Source organism: Myotis myotis, unplaced genomic scaffold (genome assembly GCF_014108235.1).
Source record: "Myotis myotis isolate mMyoMyo1 unplaced genomic scaffold, mMyoMyo1.p scaffold_m19_p_1, whole genome shotgun sequence".
NCBI classification, from domain to species: Eukaryota; Metazoa; Chordata; class Mammalia; order Chiroptera; family Vespertilionidae; genus Myotis; species Myotis myotis.
This window is the reverse complement of record NW_023416313.1, coordinates 113,742,150-113,762,702: the sequence shown is the minus strand read 5'-3', so window position 1 is coordinate 113,762,702 and position 20,553 is coordinate 113,742,150. Positions and strand designations below refer to the sequence as shown.

General features: G+C 40.6%; 1 protein-coding gene across 19 annotated transcripts in view; it reads left to right on the top strand.

Moving 5' to 3' along the window:
- The window catches only part of MYO9A (myosin IXA), a 445,773-nt gene that overhangs the window by 146,459 nt on the left and 278,761 nt on the right, over window positions 1-20,553 (top strand). For 18 of the 19 annotated variants that reach the window (XM_036347858.1, XM_036347886.1, XM_036347910.1 and 15 more), the window contains exons 7-8: window positions 671-768; window positions 5,448-5,574. The exons of the other annotated variant lie outside the window; for it this stretch is intronic. In XM_036347858.1, coding sequence (XP_036203751.1) covers window positions 671-768; window positions 5,448-5,574 — 225 coding nt within the window. The remainder of the gene's footprint in view (window positions 1-670; window positions 769-5,447; window positions 5,575-20,553) is intronic. 19 annotated transcript variants of the gene reach the window in all.

Genomic DNA, 20,553 nt, shown 5'->3' with positions numbered 1-20,553 from the left:
CTGACTTCCAGTTGGTCAAGCCTCCGGTCGTGATGGATCCAGGGTTTTTATATATTAGGATTTGTTGAATAATTTGCACTCATTTGTGTAATTAAGGTCTTTTGAATGCTTTGGGTCTTTAAAACTCTTCTGAACCACTAAAAGTAAAAATTGCTATCATAAGTTACTTTGGAGAGTCTTGCCTTGGTGATTGTGAAAGGGAGAAAACAACGTAACTTTATAGTATTTTGGTAAGTACTATGTGTTTAGTTTGCATAAGATTAGATGTATAATGAATTTGACTATCTAAGTATTTTACCAGCTCCAATTTTTTTTTTTTTAATAAAGTCTGCATTTATTAATGAAATGATCAGAGTAATAATGCCTCCCCCCGCACACGCACGCACACGCACACACGCACATATATGCATGTTTTAATCTTCCCAAATACTCTGCAAAGCACCACGCTCCTTCTGCCGCTTTCTCACGGGGAGGAGGACAACCACGTGAGGGTGTAAGGGACAAGGTCATGGTTTCGTGGCAGAGGCAAGTCCAGAACCGAGGCCAGCTCCAATTTTTATGTGTAGGTGTACTTATCTAAAATTACTAAATTTCTGAGTGGCTTATGTTAGTTTTCAACAGGTAATTTTTATTTCCCCCTCTTTTTTTAATTTTTTTTTTAAATAAACAGGATTGCTTCACAGTGGAGGGAGAGGATTTGAAGCATGACTTTGAACGCTTACAACTGGCCATGGAAATGGTAGGATTTCTTCCCAAGACACAAAGACAGTGAGTTTATTTATTGTTTTTATATACCTTGAACAGAGAACAAATTTTGATGTGTGTTTAAGAATTCCTCTTTCTTGGTCCTTTGAGACACTTTTATTATAGTCCTGATTTAATGCCTTTTCCTTCTTAGGTGTGGCTTAGAACATTTATTTTTCTAAAAGACTTGTTTTGAATTGTTTTTTTGTCAAAAATTCTTTGAGATATTTTGAAAATCAGTTGAAAGCCCAGGAGCTCTTCTTCCTGTACAATTTATATTTACAAACATTTGTATATAATTGCAAGAGTTTCTGGTGTCCCTGAAGCCTCTTCATGAACCTTATGTAAACACTGTTGCTTTATAACACTATTTTTATAGCTTTTTATCTTCTATATCATTGATCTCTAAGCTTATTAAAGCTCACATACCTATCAGTAAAACATAATTTCCATATACTTACTCTTTAAAGTTATGTCTGTACTATTGTACTAAACATTTTGTTTATTGTATTAACTATGTTGAACTAAAATAAAATGTAAAAAGGTTGAGATAAAGATGAAGTAAGCAATACATAACATAAACTATTTCAAATTAAAGACACAAATAACCTTGACTCTCACCAGAAAAATAATTGTAACATTACTAATTTAAAAAAAAGTTTATTGATTTTTAGAGAGAGAGGAAAGAGAGGGAGAGAGAGAGAGAAACATCAATGATGAGAGAGAATCATTGATTGGCTGCCTCCTGCATGCCCCCCTACTAGGGAAAGCCTGTAACCCAGGCATGTGCCTTTAACCGGAATAGACTCTAGAACCCTTCAGTATGCTGTCCAACACTCTATCCACTGAGCCAAACCTTTTTAATGAGATTTTCTTTAACTGGACATTGTTTCTGCTTCTGTGTTTTTAGTATCCTGCCTTATAGTATGGTTATTGTTATCTCCAAATGGAAGATTATAAGCTTTTTGAGAACTGGGACTCTTATTTATATTTATTAATCGTTTTTATATTGAATTATAGTATATTGATTTGCTTATATGATGTTTCTTATTCCTGGAGTCTATGCATTACATATTTGTGTATGAGGAAACATTAATGTGCTGATTTTTGAACCCAAAGTTCTGAAACAATGTAATTACCAACCATAGAAACTACTGCAAAAACAGTTTTTAAAAATGGCTCTGGCCTGGATCGTGTGGCGTGGTGTTTGAGCGTCAGCCCATGAACCTGGAGGTTACAGTTTGATTCCCAGTCGGGGCACATGCCCGGGTTTCGGGCTCAATCCCCAAAGCAGGTGTACAGGAGGCAGCCGATGGGTGTTTCTCTTTCATTGATGTTTCTATCTCTCTATCCTTTTCCCTTCCTCTCTCTAAAATCAATAAAAAAATATTTTAAAAAAATGGCTCAGTAATTACTGTTTGTATATCTTTTGACTTCCATTTATTTTTATAATATTTCACTTGATACTAAGTTTCCTCTTTAATTTAACCCAGTCTAACTTTATGACTTAGTCCTTTATAATTGACTTGTTTTTTGTTTGAATCATTGAACATTTTTAATTATTTAAGAAATTAGACCTATAAATTAGATGTTGACTCAGGACCTCTAAAAATATAGCTATAGGTCTTTAAGGAAGTATCTTTGTTTATTTAGAATACTTCCTAATTTTAGTAAGACACATAGTGTAAATTTCATAAGTAAGGACAAATTTATCCTAAAGAAATAAAGTGGTCAAGGCAAAAATATATGTATATATCTGAATTTTCAGGAATGGCTTTTAGATAGAGTTGAGTTCAGTTTTAGATGGTCAGTTGTGTTAAATGCCTTTGAGATGTCAGGTAAGTTAAGGAATAATATGCTTTTTTTAGTTACATGGAAGTCCTTGGTAACCTCTATGAGACATTTTAGATGTCAGAATGTGATTGTAAAAAGGGATGACAAAGTAAAGACAAGGATTTATAAGTCAGCCCTTATTAGTATGCTTGTTTGTGAAGGGGAGGAAGAAGATGTGGAATCTAGGATGGGTTTTTTAAAGTAAGAGAGAAGTGAACATGAGATTATTTTGATTAAAAATTCTTATAGGTTTAGGTGAGTGATACGAAAAAAGTATAATAATGTATCCCAGCAAACTGGAGTTCATGGGATGGAGAGTGCAAGTAGAGGGATTAGTTTGTTGACTGGAAGAGGGGCATGTGTTCCTCAAAGACTGGGGGGGGGGGGGGGGGAGAGAAAAGGGAGGGTCTAGATGTAAATGTCTCACAGTTGGGGCCTGATATTAGATAATGTACCCCAATGGCCTCAGGCTGTTTTAAAAAAATATTTATCAAGGGTACCATCATATGATGTAGGAAAGCTTTTTTTGAAAAAAAATTTATCTTTATCATTGCAAGTATTACAGATGTCCCATTGGGCTCCTCTACCTTGTTCCAGTCACCTTCCTGAGCCTTCCTCCACACTATTGTCTGTCCATGGGCCATGCATATCCTACGTAATAAAAGCCTAATATGCTAAGTGTCCGGTCATCTGTTCAACCAATCAAAGTGTAATATGCTAATGATATGCTAAGGCCTCTCAACCGCTCGCTATGACATGCACTGACCATTGGGGGGAGACAATAGACCAGTTTACCAGTCGCTATGACATGCACTGACCACCAGGGGGCAGACAGTCAACTGGTCGACCAGTTGCTATGATGTGCACTGACCACCAGGGGGCAGAAGCTGCAACTTCCAAATGATAGGTTAGCTTGCTGCTGGGGTCCGGCCGATCGGAACTGAGCGAGATGGGCCGAACATGCCCTAGAGCCCTCCCGCGGTCCCTCCCCGGCTAGCCAATCTCTCGTGTCCCTCCCCAGCCCCAGTCGTGTACTGGTGGGGTCCCTTGGCCTGGCCTGCACCCTCTTGCAATCCGGGACCCCTTGGGTGATGTCAGAGAGCTGGTTTCGGCTTGATCTCGTGGCATTTAGACATCCCCCGAGGGCTCCCGGACTGCAAGAGGGCACAGGCCAGGCTGAGGGACCCTCCATCCAAGTGCACGAATTTCATGCACCAGGCCTCTTGTATACATATAAGTTCATTGGTTCATGTCTCCTTACCCCTCCCCTCTGAAATATGTCAGTGTATTGCATGCTTCAATGTCTCTGGGTCTCTTTTGTTCATCAGTTTAATTTGTTCATTAGACTCCACATATAAGTGAGATCATGTAATACATGTAGGAAAGGCTTTCTTAAATACTAGAGGTCCGGTGCACAGATTTTTGCACTTGTGGGGTTTCTCAGCCTGGCTTGCGCCGTCTTGCAATTCAGGACCCCTTGGGGGATGTCAGACTGCCGGTTTTAGCCTGATCCCTGTAGGCCAGGCCAAGAGACCCCACTGGGCCTCTAGTATGCATAAAAGATCTTTGGTTAATCTCTTCTCACCCTCCCTTCTCCCCCCTTCCCTCAGATTCATCAGTGTGTTCCATGTTTCCATCCCTGTGCGTTGAACGTTTGCCCCCCTGGTGGCTAGTGCACGTCGTAGGTACTGATTGAAAGGTCGAACAGTCGCTTAACCTTTTATATATATAGACTAGGGGCCTAGTGCATGAAGTCGTGCACCTTGAAAGGAACTGTGGGCCAGGAGGCTATGGTAGGCACAGGGGCGGGTCTCGGCACACCCTCTGTGCCCCCGCCCACCCCCTTCTGCCGTAGCCCCTGGTTCCTTATCAGCAAGCAGCTCCGCCCCCACTGTTGCTGCTCCCACATGCTGATGGCACCAGCCCCGCTCGCACCCGCTGAAGGCGTGGAGCAATTGTGGCTAGCGCCAGCAGCGGGTGCAGGCGGTAGCTGCTGTCCCGATCTCCTCTCAGGAGCAGGAGGAGGTGGAGAAGCCCTGAGGGGCGACTGGGGCTGGTAGCCACTGCTCGTACCCGCTGATGGTGCTGAGTGATCGGGCCTGGCACCGGGCGCTAGCAGTGGGTGCCAGCGGTGGCTCCAATGCCAGCAGCAGGTGCAGGTGAGGCCAGCGCCAGCAGGTGCAAGCACCCGGCAGGACTGCGACACGCGGGAGCAAAGAATTTTCAGTAACCATCAGAGGCTTGCACCGATGACAGTGACCGGTGCCCCACCTTGGTCTGGCACTCCTGCTTACCTGCTCCACCATCCCACCACAGCCGACGCCCACTATGTTTCACGCACGCCCTCTGGTAGTCAATGCACGTTATAGCGACTGGTTCGGTTGTTCTGCCATTCAGTCTATTTGCATATTAGCCTTTTATTACATAGGATAACTACTAACTGAAAAAAATCACCTAGGATACGTGGTTAAAAATACAGATTCCAAGGCATGAAACATTCTTATTCAGTAGATCTTAAATAGACAGTGTAGGAAAAGGGCATTCCAGTCAGGATGAAAAGCATTTAGGAATGAATGGACTTTTGAAACACTACAGCAGATTCAGATAATAGCAAGATGTCCCCTTCAGATAACTTTTCTGACAAGTGGTAGGTACAATACTGAAGTTAAGGTTTTTTAAAGCACTTTGCACAGTGACTAAAGTAGTAAACACTCAATAAATTTTATAGTTCTAATTACTCCCATATTTCTTATTTTCTGAAGACTACGTCATATTTGTACTAGTTAATTTGCTTGATTATGATTTTTGGGATGAAATAAGCTTAGAGAATACACAGAAAGAAGTTGTAATTTGTAATTTTATTTTTGCAGGATTTTCTCTCTTCTATCAGCAATACTACATTTGGGTAATATCTGTTACAAAAAGAAGACATACCGGGATGACTCCATAGATATCTGTAATCCTGAAGTTCTTCCTGTTGTCTCAGAATTATTAGAAGTGAGTGATTACATTTTCAGTTGTCATTTCAAATACTGGGTAACTTGTCAGTTTTTATTTTGTGGAAGTTTTGTAGGGGTAAATAGGTTAGTGCTTTTTTATTAATAGTGTTTGCCCAAAAGATGGAAATTTTGCTATTGTGTGTGCCACAATGTTTGGAAAATTTGGGTTTTCTACCCTGCCTCCTCTCCTTAGATACCCATAATCCCTCAATTTGCTGTATAGGATGAATATTGCACTCAAGATGGCATAATATTCTAGGCCTTTACTACTTTTTCTTCTATATTTCAGATTTCTTCTCATGTTAAGACTTTGTTTAGATTGTTTTATTTGAAGATGGGGTACCTGGATGGATGGGGAGAAAAGGATACTAACTTTTCTTTCTTCATAGTTATATAGAAACCTACAGTGCTTCTTTCCATAACAAGGTCTTTATTACCTTACTAGAGGCCTGGTGCACGAAATTCGTACACGGGGTTGGGCCCTTCAGCCCAGCCTGCACCCTCTCCAATCCGGGACCCCTCGGGGGATGTCCTACTACCTCTTGCAATCTGGGACTGCTGGCTCCTAACCGCTCGCCTGCCTTCCTGCCTGATTGCCCCCTAACCCCTCTGCCTGCCTGATCACGCCTAACCACCTCTGCCTGCCTGCCTGATTGCCCCTAACTGCTCCCCTACTGGCCTGATCGCCCCTAACTGCTCCCCTGCTGGCCTGATCGCCCCTAACCACCTCTTCCTCACCCCGCACTCGGGACCCAGAATTCCCTCCTCCAGCCAGTTGCAGGTACCCAGGACTTGGGCTTCCTTCCCTCTGGTTGACTGCAGGCACACAGGACCTGGGCCGGCTTTGCCTGGGCCAGCCACAGCCGCAGGGGACTGTGGATAGGCAGCTTTGCCTGGCCACAGCTGCACGTGCCTGGGACCATGGGACGTGCAGCTTGTCCCTCTCCCAGGCCGCAGCCTGGCTGGTCCCCATTCCTCTTTTGCGAGCTCATTTGTGCCTGGCTGGTCCTCATTCCTCTCTCCCCAGTGTTGAGTGTCTGAGCCATTATTGCGTGACGTCGTGAGGGTGTGATGCCCATTTGCATATTAGCTCTTTATTATATAAGATTATATAGGATTCTTTCTGTAGTGATGATTTTTCATGCTTCCCAGCTAACTTCTCGTCTTGCCAGATTCATTTTGAAAGGGATATCATTTTTCATAGGTTCTCTCCTATGACAGAGTAAGGAAATATATGTATGTATACTAACCTAAGTATATTCATATATCTACAAATATTTTTGTATATATATATATATATATAAAATTTTGTATATATATATATATATTATGTATATATATATATATATAAAGATGAGGTTTGCTAATGTTTCTAACTAATCCATTATCATATGTATCAGTCTAGCCTTCTCCTCTTACTTATATGTAAACTCCCACTCTAACATTGAGGAACCTGTCTCTCATCATCTTCCATTCATTAATTATTCAATTCTAGTATATAACAGTATTAGAATTGTTAACCCATACTTCTGTGGGAAATGACTTTGTCAACTAGAGTAGAGTGCTATAGAGTGTAGTTCCTTTTGCCTTTAGTTTTATAGACTTCCTTCATTTTCAGAATTAGTTTTCTTCCCACCCACTTTCTTGAACATTGTGGTTGTTTCATATATTTGTCATATAGTCAGATTCTCTTGTCATGTTCTGAATTCTTTTCTAGATCCCCCGGTGCCTTAAATAATTTTCTAAAACTTTGTATAGATTAAGATTCACTCTTTGTGCTGTATGGGTTCCGACAAAGGCATAATGTCATGTATCCTCTGTTAAACAGTATCATACAAAATAGTTTCCCTGCCCTAAAAATCTCCTTCACCTAATCAACCCCTTCCCCACTGATGCCTGGCAATCACTCACCTTTTTACTGACTGTAGATTTGCCCTTTCTAGAATGTAGCATAATTGGAATCATACAGCACGTAGCCTTTTCAGACTGACTTGTTTCACTTAGCAATATGCATTTAAGACTCATCCATGCTTCTTGTCTCAATAGCTCATTTCTCTATATTGCTGGGTAATATTCCATTATAGCTATATCATGGTATAGCTATATCATAGTTTATTTATCCATTCACCTCTTAAAGGATATCTTGGTTGTTTACAGCTTTTTTGTTTTGTTTTTTGTTTTGCAATTATGAATAGCTTGCTTTTTTCTATTAAAATATTGCTCATCTTTAAAATCTTGATTCATGTGCCAGCTCATGAAGTTTAACCTTATTAAATGGTCTGATTCCATCAGTTTCTACTTAACATAGTTTATTTTGAGTTTTGTAGCAGAAAGTTAATTGTTAACTAGTTTATGCCCATTATAAGGTGGCAGTGTTCTCTGAGAGCAATGGATGCCTCTTTCTTGTTTATCTGACCTTAAAATGTTTATTATTTTGTACATGCCTGGGTGTTGCTTATTAACTTCAATGGAATGAGTCAGCCTGGCAGAAGGGGCAGGAGAAGGGAGGAGTACCTTAATTCGGAACTAAATTCACTCAGTGGAAATTCTACCAGGATGTTGAGTGTGGTATCTAAAGGTTGTAATTTTGAAGGTCATGAGGGTCAGAGAAAATTTCAGTCAGGCATTTTAAGTAATAGTTTAGTCAAACATTTGGAATTGTAATACAGGGATTGTGGCTGGTGATCAACAAGTAGCAAGGTTTTTGGTTCTAGTGCAGTATTCTTTGGTGAGAGACTGGTAAGCACTTCAAAGCAGTACTCAGATATTGGTAAAAAAAAAAAAAAAAAAAGGAGAAATAAAATCTTGAGAATGGTTACCAGTGTCAAAGTTAGGCCAACAGCAAATGTGATTTGATAGCAAATCTCACTTTATAACATAAGCTTTTAAAAGTCTTTCTTGTTATATATAGTTTGGATTGGTTCTAGGAATAGAGATTGGGTAATAAGCAGAAAGAAGATATCTTCAAAGATGAGGAGCTAGAGAAGATATGACAGCACTTACCCTGGTATCCTGTCTATAGTTAGCATAGTGATTAATCACAAAAACAATATATAATTATATATGTGGTTTCTGATGGTCTTAGGCGACCCCTGTGAAAGGGTCGTTTGACCCCCAAAGGGGTCACGACCCACAGGTTGAGTACCGCTGCTCTAGCCAAAGGGCAAATAAAGGGATAACCTAGCAAGACAGAAAACATTTAAATAATAACCACTCAATTCCAGCCAAACACCATAGGAAAAAAACTATGCTCCTGCACCCAAACTATGCCAGCCAAAGTCAAGTAGGGAGCCCAGACTGCCACCCTACTTGTCTGTAACAAGGATTGGGGTGCAATGTTAGAGGAGGCCTAGTGGAGAGGCAGGACTTTTACCATAGCTCAGTGGTAACAAGGTCACCTACTTCAGTATCAGTGGAGACTGCCAGAACTCCCCACCCCATCCAGTGGTAATGAGGAGCTCTCTCTCACATGCCAATGAAGGCTGAGTGGAAAACCTGGACTTCTGCCTCCACTTTGCAGTAACAAGGGAGTTCCTCCCACCCCTTTTTGGCTGGAGGGGTATCAAAAAAGCCAGATAAGCCATCAATAATTATTCTAAATGTAAATGGTCTGAATTCACCAGTAAAGAGGCACAGAGTAGCAGCATGGGTCAAAAAACAAAACCCAACCATATGCTGCCTAAAAGAGACACATCTAAACAGCAAAGACAAAGGCAGATTCAAAGTAAAAGGGTGGGAAATTATTCTCCAAGCAAATAACATTCACAGAAAAGCAGGTATAGCCATACTTATATCTGACAAAATAGATCTCAAGATAACAAGTGACAAAGATGGACATTTTATAATGATAAAGGGAACACTACATCAAGAAAACATAACATTTCTTTTAAAAAAATATATATATTTTATTGATTTTTTTACAGAGAGGAAGGGAGAGGGATAGAGAGTTAGAAACATTGATGAGAGAGAAACATCGATCAGCCGCCTCCTGCACACTCCCCACTGGGAATGTGCCCGCAACCAAGGTACATGCCCTTGACCGGACTCGAACCTGGGACCCTTGAGTCCTCAGGCTGACACTCTATCCATTGAGCCAAACCAGTTAGGGCAAACATAACATTTTTTAATATATATGCACCCAACCAGGGAGCATCGGAATATATTAAACAGCTACTCACAGAACTAAAAGGAGAAACAGATCAAAATACAATTATAGTTGGCGACCTTAATACTCCTTTGACAGCTCTAGACAGGTTAACTAAACAGAAAATCAGTAAGGAAATATCAGCCTTAAATGAAGCATTAGATCAAACTAATATAATTGATATTTACAGAACCTTTTGTCCCAGATCATCAGAGAATGCATACTTCTCTAACACACATGGAACTTTCTGAAGTATAGACCATATATTGGGTCACAGAACTTGCATCAACAAATTAAAACAGATTGAAATTATACCACGCATATTTTCTGACCACGATGCCTTGAAATTAGAAATCAACTGCAAAAGGAAGTAAAACCCCCCTCAAATATTTAGAGATCAAACAACATACTACTAAAAAATGGCTGGGTCAAAGAAGAAATAAAAAATGAGATCAAAAGATATATAGTGACAAATGAGAATGATAAGACAACATCAAAAGCTCTGGGATGCAGCAAAAGCAGGAATAAGAGGGAAGTTTATATCATTACAGGACTGTGAGGGGGCAGGCCGAGCTGAGGGACATCTCCCCCCTCCCTGCCCCCCCCACTCCAGTGCATGCACCAGGACTCTAGTAAATTCAATAAAAAGAAAACAAAAAAGAAAACACAACATTAAAAAAATATCCCTCCCAGAAGGAATTAAAATAAGGTCCAGTCTTGGCTCGGCTGTTTGCAGTACTGTCAAGTACACAGAAAGGTGGCAAGTTCAATTCCCTGTTGGGGGCAAGTTCAGTTCCCAGTTGGGGCTCATGCGGGAGACAATTCATCCTCCCTCCTTCCCTTCCTGCCTCTAAAATCAATGAAAGACATAATCTCGGGTGAGGATTAAAAATTATAAATAAATAAATAAAATAGGATCGGAGTCTCATAACCTAATACAGATGTATCCAGGTTTTAATGAAATATCACTCATCATACCAAGAAGGAAGATCTCAAACTAAATTAAAAAGAAGACAAGAGATGACAATGACAACACTGAAATGATAAAGAGGTGAGAACTATCTAACAGATATTAAAACAGCCATGATAAAGTGCTTTAATGAGAAATTATAAACATGTTTGAAAAAATGAAAAATTAGCCTCAGTAAAGAAATCCTCCTATATAATAAAAGGCTAATATGCAAATCAACCGAACGGCAGAAGAACCGGTCATTATGACACACACTGACCACCAGGGGGCAGACACTGAATGCAGGAGCTGCCCCCTGGTGGTCAGTCCACTCCCACAGGGGGAGCACCACTCAGCCAGAAGGTGGGCTTCATGGCAGGCAAGTGCAGTGGCAGTGATGGGAGCCTCTCTCCTTTCTTCCCTGATAGCGCCAAGGCCTGAGGGGGAGGTCCTAAGGATACCCATCTCAAGTCAGCCACCAACCTGTTTTGTGGGATTCCCATCAATCCATCTCTCTACTCATTTTTCTTTCCATCAATAGGTGGAAACCCAGCAGGTGCCAGACCCTGAGTTTCCTCTCACCCCTCCCCCCCCTCTCCCTCCCTCCCTCCCTCCCTCCCTCCCCCCTGTGTGTGTGTGTGTGTGTGTGTGTGTCTGTGTGTGTGTGTGTGTTGGGGTTTCCCCTCAAGAATGGGTGTCCTCATAGTCATTTCAGTGGGAAGGTGGAAGAGACTTATCTGTGACATTTGCTGCAGTCATCAGCTAGGACTCTGCTTGCTGTAGACAAAGCATGTGAGCAGCCTACACCCAGTGGACTGGAGGCCAAGGGAAGGGGAGAACCCCAGGCAGTGGTTCCTTTGTCTCTGCAGAAGCAGAAACAGCCATCTGGACAAGTAGGTGATCCTTCTGTGACATTTTGGTTCTCAGGAATCCAGATACGTATCCCAAGTATTTTTGGCAAGAAATCGCCAAAGTTTTCTTGTCCCCTTTTTTTCTCTTTTCTCTTCCTTTCCCTCCCCTCTCACTCTTCTTTGTTTCCTTCCCCCATTTCCTCCTCCTGCTTTTCCCTCTCCTCTTCCTCTCTTTCTCTTCCCATTCCAGGCTCCTTTTAATTCTATCACTTCTCCACCCAGTTTCTTGTCTTCCTTTTTTCTCATGTTTTTTTATGTTTGTTTGTTCTTTTTTTTAATGTATATTTTTTATTGATTTCAGACAGGAATGAAGAGGGAGCTAGAGTTATAAACATCAATGATGAGAGAAAATACATTGATGGGCTGCCTTCTGCATGCCCCCTACTGGGAGTCAAGCCTGCAACCTGGGTGTATGCCCTGACTGGGAATCAAACTGTGACCTCCTGGTTCATAGGTAGATGCTCAACCACTGAGCCACACTGACCCAGCTTCCTTCTTTTTCAACTTCTTCTTTCATCATTCTCTGCGCTTACCTACCTGCTCCCGTCTCTCTTCTCTCTACCTCTTTCTTTTTCTACTCATATTCATTCTTCTCTCTCTCTCTCTCTCTCTCTCTCTCCTGCCACAGGCTGAAAGAGGCAAAGGCCATTTTATTACCCACTCAAAGCAGAGCCCACATTTCTCATCAAAGATGAAGGAAAAGTTGCTAAGAGCTGCTGGCCCTTCACCCTTCAGTTTACCTGACACAAAGCCAAACAGTCAATATGAGTGAACAGATATCTGTTTTCAAGTACAATTATCTAAGATAGTTAAATTTCAGTCATACTTTAATTCAGGTCACTTAAATTGATCAGATAATTACATAGCCAAATACTACTAAGCAGATGCTTTGGTAGTAGAAAGAGGAGAAAGCAGAATAAACTTAGCTAATGAAAGATCTAGCTAGTGGGGAAATTTTGAGAGCTTTCAGGCAGGATGCAGGGGAGAGCAGGGATACTGAGTGTGAAGACAGGGAAAAGTTCTTTTTTTTTACATGGCCTTCCACAATTTATGAAAAGCACCTGGTGATTAACCCTATGATTATTAGCTCCTCTGATTCAAACGGGCCCTCTGTTCAAACTGAAAGATAAGATAAGCTACTCTCAAGACTACATTCCTGCATTTTCCCTCCTCCCTGCTGTTTTCAGAATTCAGGGATATGTAATTCATTCCACAGAGTCTCTAGTTAATAGAAAGTTTTCTTCCCCCTTCCCCTTCAAACAAACTTCTTTTGAAGTCTTCATAACTTTTTCTCTAAGCATGTTTTACAGGCTTGGAAAATAGTACTGATAAGACACCTCCCTAGGACATCTGCTGGATCTTCTCCTGAAGGAAAAAAAAAACTATAACTTTTCAAGACAAAACCCCCCTGGTGTCTGCTCAACTTCAGCCCAAAATCCTCCTCCCTTCCCTGTCACCTAGCAAAAGCAGCCATTATTCTTTAAAAGGGAAAGCCACCCTTTGTTTCTTACCCTGTATTGATTAGCAATACTTGGCCCTTTCCTCTCTTGGAAAGTAAAATCAACTTCCTCTCTGAATCTTGTCTTTTAGTTGTAAATTCTTTCACATCTCGAGTCATCAGCCAAACTCTAACACTGAGAGAGTTGAAAGAAATGTGGGAGATTGATAAAGACAAACTTAGACTCCCTTATAATTTTGTCAAAAACCATGAAGTCATCAGATGTTTTTGAGTGGTTTGAAACCTGTAACCACCATTTTGTCTTATTCATACCCATCTTCCCATGTATCATCCACCCATCAAAAGTTACAGGTACAGATGATGTGTCATAGAATTGTACACCTGATACTTATATAATTTTATTAACCAACTAGAGCAGGGGTTGGCAAACTTTTTGACTCGAGGGCCACAATGGGTTCTTAAACTGGACCAGAGGGCCGGAACAAAAGCATGGATGGAGTGTTTGTGTGAACTAATATAAATTCAAAGTAAACATCATTACATAAAAGGGTACGGTCTTTTTTTTCAATAGTTTTATTCATTTCAAACGGGCCGGATTCGGCCCGTGGGCCGTAGTTTGCCCACGGCTGAACTAGAGGCCCGGTACACAAAATTTGTGCACTGAGTGGGAGGACTCTCAGCCCGACCTGCACCCTCTCGCAGTCTAGGACTCCTCGGGATGTCCACCTGCCAGCAGTCAGACATCCCTCTTGCAGTCCTGGGCTCTCGCAGTCCAGGACCCCTCACTCCTTACTGCCCGCCTGCAGGGAAGGCAGGAGAGGCTCCCGCCATCGCCGTTGCACTTGCCAGCTGTAAGCCTGGCTTTTGGCTGAGCAGCGCTTCCCCTGTGGGAGTGCACTGACCACCAGGGGGCAGCTCCTGCATAAAGCATCTGCCCCCCTGGTGGACAGTGCGCATCATAGCAACCAGTTGTTCTGCCGGTCGTTCCGCCATTTGGTCGATTTGCATATTAGGATTTTATTATATAGGATACCACCCGAATACATTAAAAAGAAAATTTTTTTTTTATTGATTTCAGAGAGGAAGGGAGAGGGAAAGAGAAACAGAAACAGCAATAAAGAGAGAGAATCATTGATTGGCTGCCTCCTGCATGCCCCACACTGGGGATCAAGCCCACAATCTGGTCATGTGCCCTGACCAGGAATTGAACCATGACCTCCTGGTTCATAGGTCAATGCTCAACCACTGAGCCATGCTGGCTCGGCCTAAATAAATTTAATTTAAAATAAAAACAAAAGATTTATGGAATGTTAACAAGTAGTTCACTGGCTAGCAGGGAATAAACGCAATAAGAGTAAAGGATAAAGTACAGGTTTGAGGAGTTCTAATAGCACATGAAAGGCACAGCACACCTATTGCAGTCTAAGGACATCAGAGAAACTTGCTGACCAAATTTCCCAACACTATTTATTAAATAATATTCTCAAATATTAATTGAGTATAATGGCTTGGGTCAATTTCTGGGTTCTTTATTCTGTTCCATTGGTCTATATGTCTGTTCTTGTGCCAGTACAGGCAGTTTTGAGAACTGTGGCTTGGTAATATAGCTTGATGTCAGGTATTGTGATCCCTCCAACATTGTTCTTCTTTCTCAGGATAGCTGTGGCTATTCATGGTCTTTTTTTATTCCAGATGAATTTTTGAAGCGTTTGTTGTAGATCTTTGAAATATGCCTTTGGTATTTTAATAGGTATTGCATTGAATCTATAGATTGCTTTAGGTAGTATGGACATTTGAATGATGTTGATTCTACCAATCCATGGACATGGTATGTTCTTCCGTTTGTTTTTGTCTTCCTCTATCTCTTTTTTCAATGTCCTGTAGTTTTCCGAGTACAGGTCTTTTACGTCCTTAGTTAAGTTTATTCCTAAGTATCTTAATTTTTTTGGTGCAGTGGTAAATGGGATTGTTTTTTTCAATTCTCTTCCTGTGAGTTCATTATTGGTGTTTGAAAAGGCCATAGATTTCTGGGTGTTAATTTTGTATCCTGCTACATTGCCAAATTCATTTATTAGGTCTAGTATTTTTTTGATGGAGTCTTTGGGGTGTTCTATGTATAGTATCATGTCATTGGCGAATAAGGACAGTTTTACTTCCTTTCCAATTTGGATGCCTTTTATTTCTTCTTGTCTGATTGCTACGGCTAGTACTTCTAGTACTATGTCGAACAGGAGTGGTGAAAGTGGACATCCTTGTCTTGTTCCTGTTCTTAGTGGAAATGGGTTTAGTTTTTGCCAATTGAGTATGATTTTGGCTCTAGGTTTGTCATATATGGCTTTTATTATGTTGAGGTTTGATCCCTCTATTCCCATTTTGCTGAGAGTTTTTATCAAGAACGGGTGTTGGATTTTGTCAGATGCTTTTTCTGCATCAACTGATATGATTATGTGATTTTTATCTCTCAGTTTGTTTATGTGATGTATAACATTTATTGATTTGTGGATAGTGCACCATCCTTGCATCCCAGGAATAAATCCCACTTGGTCATGGTGTATGATGTTTCTAATGTATTTCTAAGTCCAATTTGCTAGAATTTTGTTGAGGATTTTAGCACCTATGTTCATCAAGGATATAGGCCTGTAGTTCTCTTTTTTTGTGGTGTCTTTATCTGGTTTTTGGATTAGGGTAATGCTCATTTCATAGAAAGAGCTTAGAAGTGTACCTTCATCCTGAATTTTTTGGAATAGTCTGAGGAGGATACGTTTTAGTTCTTCTTTGAATGCTTGGTAGAACTCCCCTTTAAAGTCATCTGGACCAGGGCTTTTGTTTCCTGGAAGATTTTTAAAAAAAATATATATTATATTGATGTTTTACAGAGAGGAAGGGAGAGGGATAGAGAGTTAGAAACATCGATGAGAGAGAAACATCGATTCAGCTGCCTCCTGCACGCCCCCAACTGGCGATGTGCCCGCAACCAAAGTACATGCTCTTGACCGGAATCGAACCTGGGACCTTTCAGTCTGCAGGCCGATGCTCCATCCACTAAGCCAAACCGGTTAGGGCTTCCTGGAAGGTTTTTGATCACTGTTTCAATTTCTTCGGTAGTTATCGGCCTATTCAGGTTTTTTTATTCTTCTTGGTTGAGTTTTGGGAGCCTATATTTTTCTAAGAATATGTCCATTTCAACTAGGTTGTCCATTTCGTTGGAATAGAATTGATCATAGTATTTTTTCATAATCATTTGTATTTCTGTGGGATCGTTTGTTACTTCACTTCTTTCATTTCTGATTTTGTTTATTTGGGTCCTCTCTCTTTTGATTCTTGGTGAGCCTGGCTACAGACTCATCAATCTTGTTTATCGTTTCAAAGAACCAGTTCTTGGTTTTGTTGACCTTTTTAATAGTATTTTTGGCCTCTATGTTGTTTATGTCCACTCTGATCTTTATCATTTCCTTCCTTCCTTCTTACTCTGGGCTTTTCTTGTTGCTCTCTTTCTAACTCTGATCTGTACGGTTAGATAATTTATTACCATTTTTTCTTGTTTTTTTTTGAGGTAGGCCTGTAGAGCTATGAACTTCACTCTCAAGACTGCTTTCACGGTGTCCCATAAATATTGGATTGTTGTGTTTTCATTATTGTTTTTTGCCATGCTGCTTTTTATTTTTTCTTTGATCTCTCTGGTAACTCAATCATTATTTAATAGCATGCTATTTATCCTCCAGATGTTTGATTTTTTTGATTGTTTGTATTGTAGTTAATTTCTAGTTTGCCATTTTGATCTGAGAAGATGCTAATATGATTTCTATCTTCTTGAATTTGCAGAGACTTTGCCTGTGTCCCCATATATGGTCTATCTTTGAAAATGACCCAGGTGCACTTGAGAAGAATGTATATTCTGTGGCTTTGGGGGTGCAATGTTCTGAAGATGTCAATTAATTCCATCTGATGTAGTGTGTCATTTGGGATTGATATTTTTTTTCTGATTTTTTTGTTTAAAGGATTTGTCCAGTGTTGTTAGTGGAGTTTTAAAGTCCCCTACTATGACTGTATTGCTGTAATTCTCTCCCTTGTTATTCTCCAGAAGTTTTTTGTATGTATTTGGGTGCTCCTATATTGGGTGTGTATATGGTTACCAGAGTTATTTCTTCTTGTTGGATTGCTCCCTTTAGTATTATGAAATGGCCTTCCTTATCTCGTTTTATGTCCTTCACTTTGAGATCTAATTTGTCAGATATATATATATATATATCTCCCCAGCTTTTTTTTTTTCATTTCCATTCGCCTGAAAAACCATTTACATCTCTTCACCATCAGTCTGTGCGAGTCCTTTGTTCTGAGATTGGTTTTCTGTAGACAGCAGATATATGGGTCATGTTTTCTTATCCACTCAGCTACTCTACGTTTTTTGATTGGGGCATTTAATCCATTTACATTTAAAGTTATTATTGATAGGTACTTGTTTGTTGCCATTTTAATTCTTTATACCTGTGTTCCTTCTTTGCTTCCTATTTCTTTTTACAGCAGATCCTTTAGCATTTCTTGCATTGCTGGTTTGGTGGTGATAAACTCCCTTAGTCCTTTTTTGTCTGTGAAACTCCTGATTTCACCCTCAATTTTGCTTGATATCCTTGCTGGGTACAGTATTCTTGGATTCAGACCCTTACTTTGCATGACTTTGTATATTTATTTCATTTCATTCCCTTCTGGCCTGATGGATTTCTGTTGAGGAATCAGTCGCTAGTCTGATGGGGGATCATTTGTTGGTAACTTTCTGTCTTTCTCTGGCTGCTTTTAAGATCCTTACTTTGTTGGTGGTGTTTGCCAATTTAATTATAATGTACCTTGGTGTTGGTCTTTTGGGGTTTATTTTGTTTGGGATTCTGTGAGCTTCTTGGACTTGTGTGAGTGTTCCCCCCTTTATATCAGGGAAATTTTCTGTCATCATTTCTTCATACAGGTTTTCTGTTCCTCGCTCAGTTTCCTCTCCTTCTGGCACCCTCATTATGCAGATTTTTTATTTTTTTATTTTTTTTATGTTGTCCCAAAGTTCCCTTAGGCTCTCCTCCTGTTTTTTAAGTTTTTTTTCTAGATGCTGCTCTGCTTGGGTATTTTTTCCTACATTGCCTTCTAGTTCACTGATGTGGTCCTCCACTTTTTCTAATCTACTGTTGATGCTTTTTATTGAGTTATTTATTGCAGTGATATCATTTTTCATTTCTTCTTTCTTCTTCATTTATTCTTGGTTCTTACACATATTGTTGAATTTGTCTTTCAACCTTTTCAGTGACCTTATGACCATTGTTCTGAATTCTTTCTCTGACATATTGCTTGCCTCCATTTCGTTTACTTCCTTTTTTGGTGATGCCTTCTTTTCTTTCATGTGCAGTTTCTTTGTCTCCCCATGATATCTCCTGTCGAGGTGTCTGGTTATGTAGCTCTCTCTCTCCTGCATTGACTGAAAGGCACAAAATAGAACACAACAAGGCACAGCGCACAAGGCACTGAACAAAAAGGTATTCACGATACTAATAATCCAATATAAAGGTGACCACCAGAGAAAAGAGAATTAAGGGATAAAAAAAAAGAAAAAAAAATAAAGTGCAAAAATCATATTGAGAAAAGTAAAAAATGTAAGAGAGAAAAGAAATAGAATAAAAAAGAAGGGAGAAAATACTATTTATATGGGGAGAAAACTCCAATAGAACAACAACTAATCCAAAAAAATACAAATAACTAATACCAATATATGAATGCAAACTACAAATAACAACTAATAACAAGCAAGGAGAGGAAAAACAGAAGAAATAAAAGAGAAACAATCACACAAAGATACAAAAAAACCAATCTAATCAACAATCAAACTAGAAACAACAATAAGAGAGAAAGAAAGGCAAAACAAAACAAAATAAAACAGAAAACATAAGTAAAAAAACAAATAAAGGGAAGAGAAAAAATTTGGATAGTGAAGATACAGAAGAGAAAAGTGTGTATGGACTTGGACCAGGCGATTGGAAGTTGGATATATAAGTAGGATGAATTGGTAATGCGGTAAAAAGAAGGAATAGAGAAAATCTAAAGCAGGAAGAGGGTAAGAGAAACAGGACAACAAAAGGGTAAAAGTGAGGAAGAGAGAGTTGATATAAAAGTAAAGTTGAGATAGAATAAAATAATGCTAAAGGATAAATGAAAAAAGGATGTAGAACACTAATCCAAAAATGAAATAAAATAAAGAGAAAATAAAATGAAACTTTAAACAAAGGTAAAATAATCCTTTATAATAGAGGTAATTCACAAATTGACTGTCACACCCTCGCACAAGATGGCTGCGCCCATGTTGTTATAAGATGGTCACCACAAGATGGCCGGCAGGGGAGGGCAGTTGTGGCTGATCAGGGCAGCAGGGGAGGGCATTTGGGGACGGCCAGGCCTTCAGGGGAAGGCAGGTAGGGGCAACCAGACTGGCAGGGGAGGGAAGTTAGGGTGGACCATGCTGTCAGGGGAGGGAAGTTGTGGGTGATTGGGCCAACAGGGGAGGGCATTTTGGGGCTACCAGGCCTGCATTGGAAGGCAGGTAGGGGCAACCAGACTGGCAGGGGAGGGCAGTTAGGGTGGACCGGACTGTCAGGGGAAGGCAGTTGGGGGCGATCGGGCTGGCAGGGGAGCAGTTAGGCGTCGATCAGGCTGGCAGGGGAGCGGTTATGGGGCGATCAAGAAGAAGAGGTTAGGGGCAGGCAGGCAGGCAGGCAGGCGAGCTGTTGGGAGCCAGGAGTTCCAGATTGCGAGAGGGATGTCCGACTGCCGGTTTAGGTCTGTGGGATTGGGCCTAAACTGGCAGTCGGATATTCCCTGAAGGCTCCCAGTTTGGAGAGGGTGCAGGCTCAGCTGAGGGACACCCCCACACTCCCAGTTCACGAATTTCGTGCACCTGGCCTCTAGTAGTAGTAACAGTACTGATTAAACATAAAAAATATAATAATTGAAAAGGTAAAATCAAGTGAGAAAAAAAATTAGTTTCTTAAGTAAAAGATAAGAAATAAAAATGTGCAGTAGTGAAGGTCATTCAATTCCTATATTGTTCTGTTTGGCACGCCTGGCCTGTTTCTTGTCAGGGAGTCAGGACAGTATTGAAGTTCCCTGCGTTCCACAGGTCCTCTTTGTTGTAAGCCAGAATCCTGTTTTCAAGCAGGCAGTATTTCTTTGTTTCTCAGCCTGCCTGTGGTTGTATTTACACAAGAGTCAATTTGTGATTCAACCCCTGTGTGGCAGTGTTTCTATATTGACATCGGGGCTATAAGTCCTCTCTACCCAGTATTTAGAATTTGTTTTCCCTGCTGCACTTAATACTGGTTTGGGGGTATGGAATGCCCCAGAGCTGGTTTTCTGATCATTTCTCCCCACATTCCACAAAAACAGCTTCCCCCTGCAGTCTCTGAGAGTGTTTTTAATTGGGTGATCCTATGTACTGGGCTTAGTAATCAAAAGCAAGGATTTAAAGAGAAAAAAGATCCAGAGTA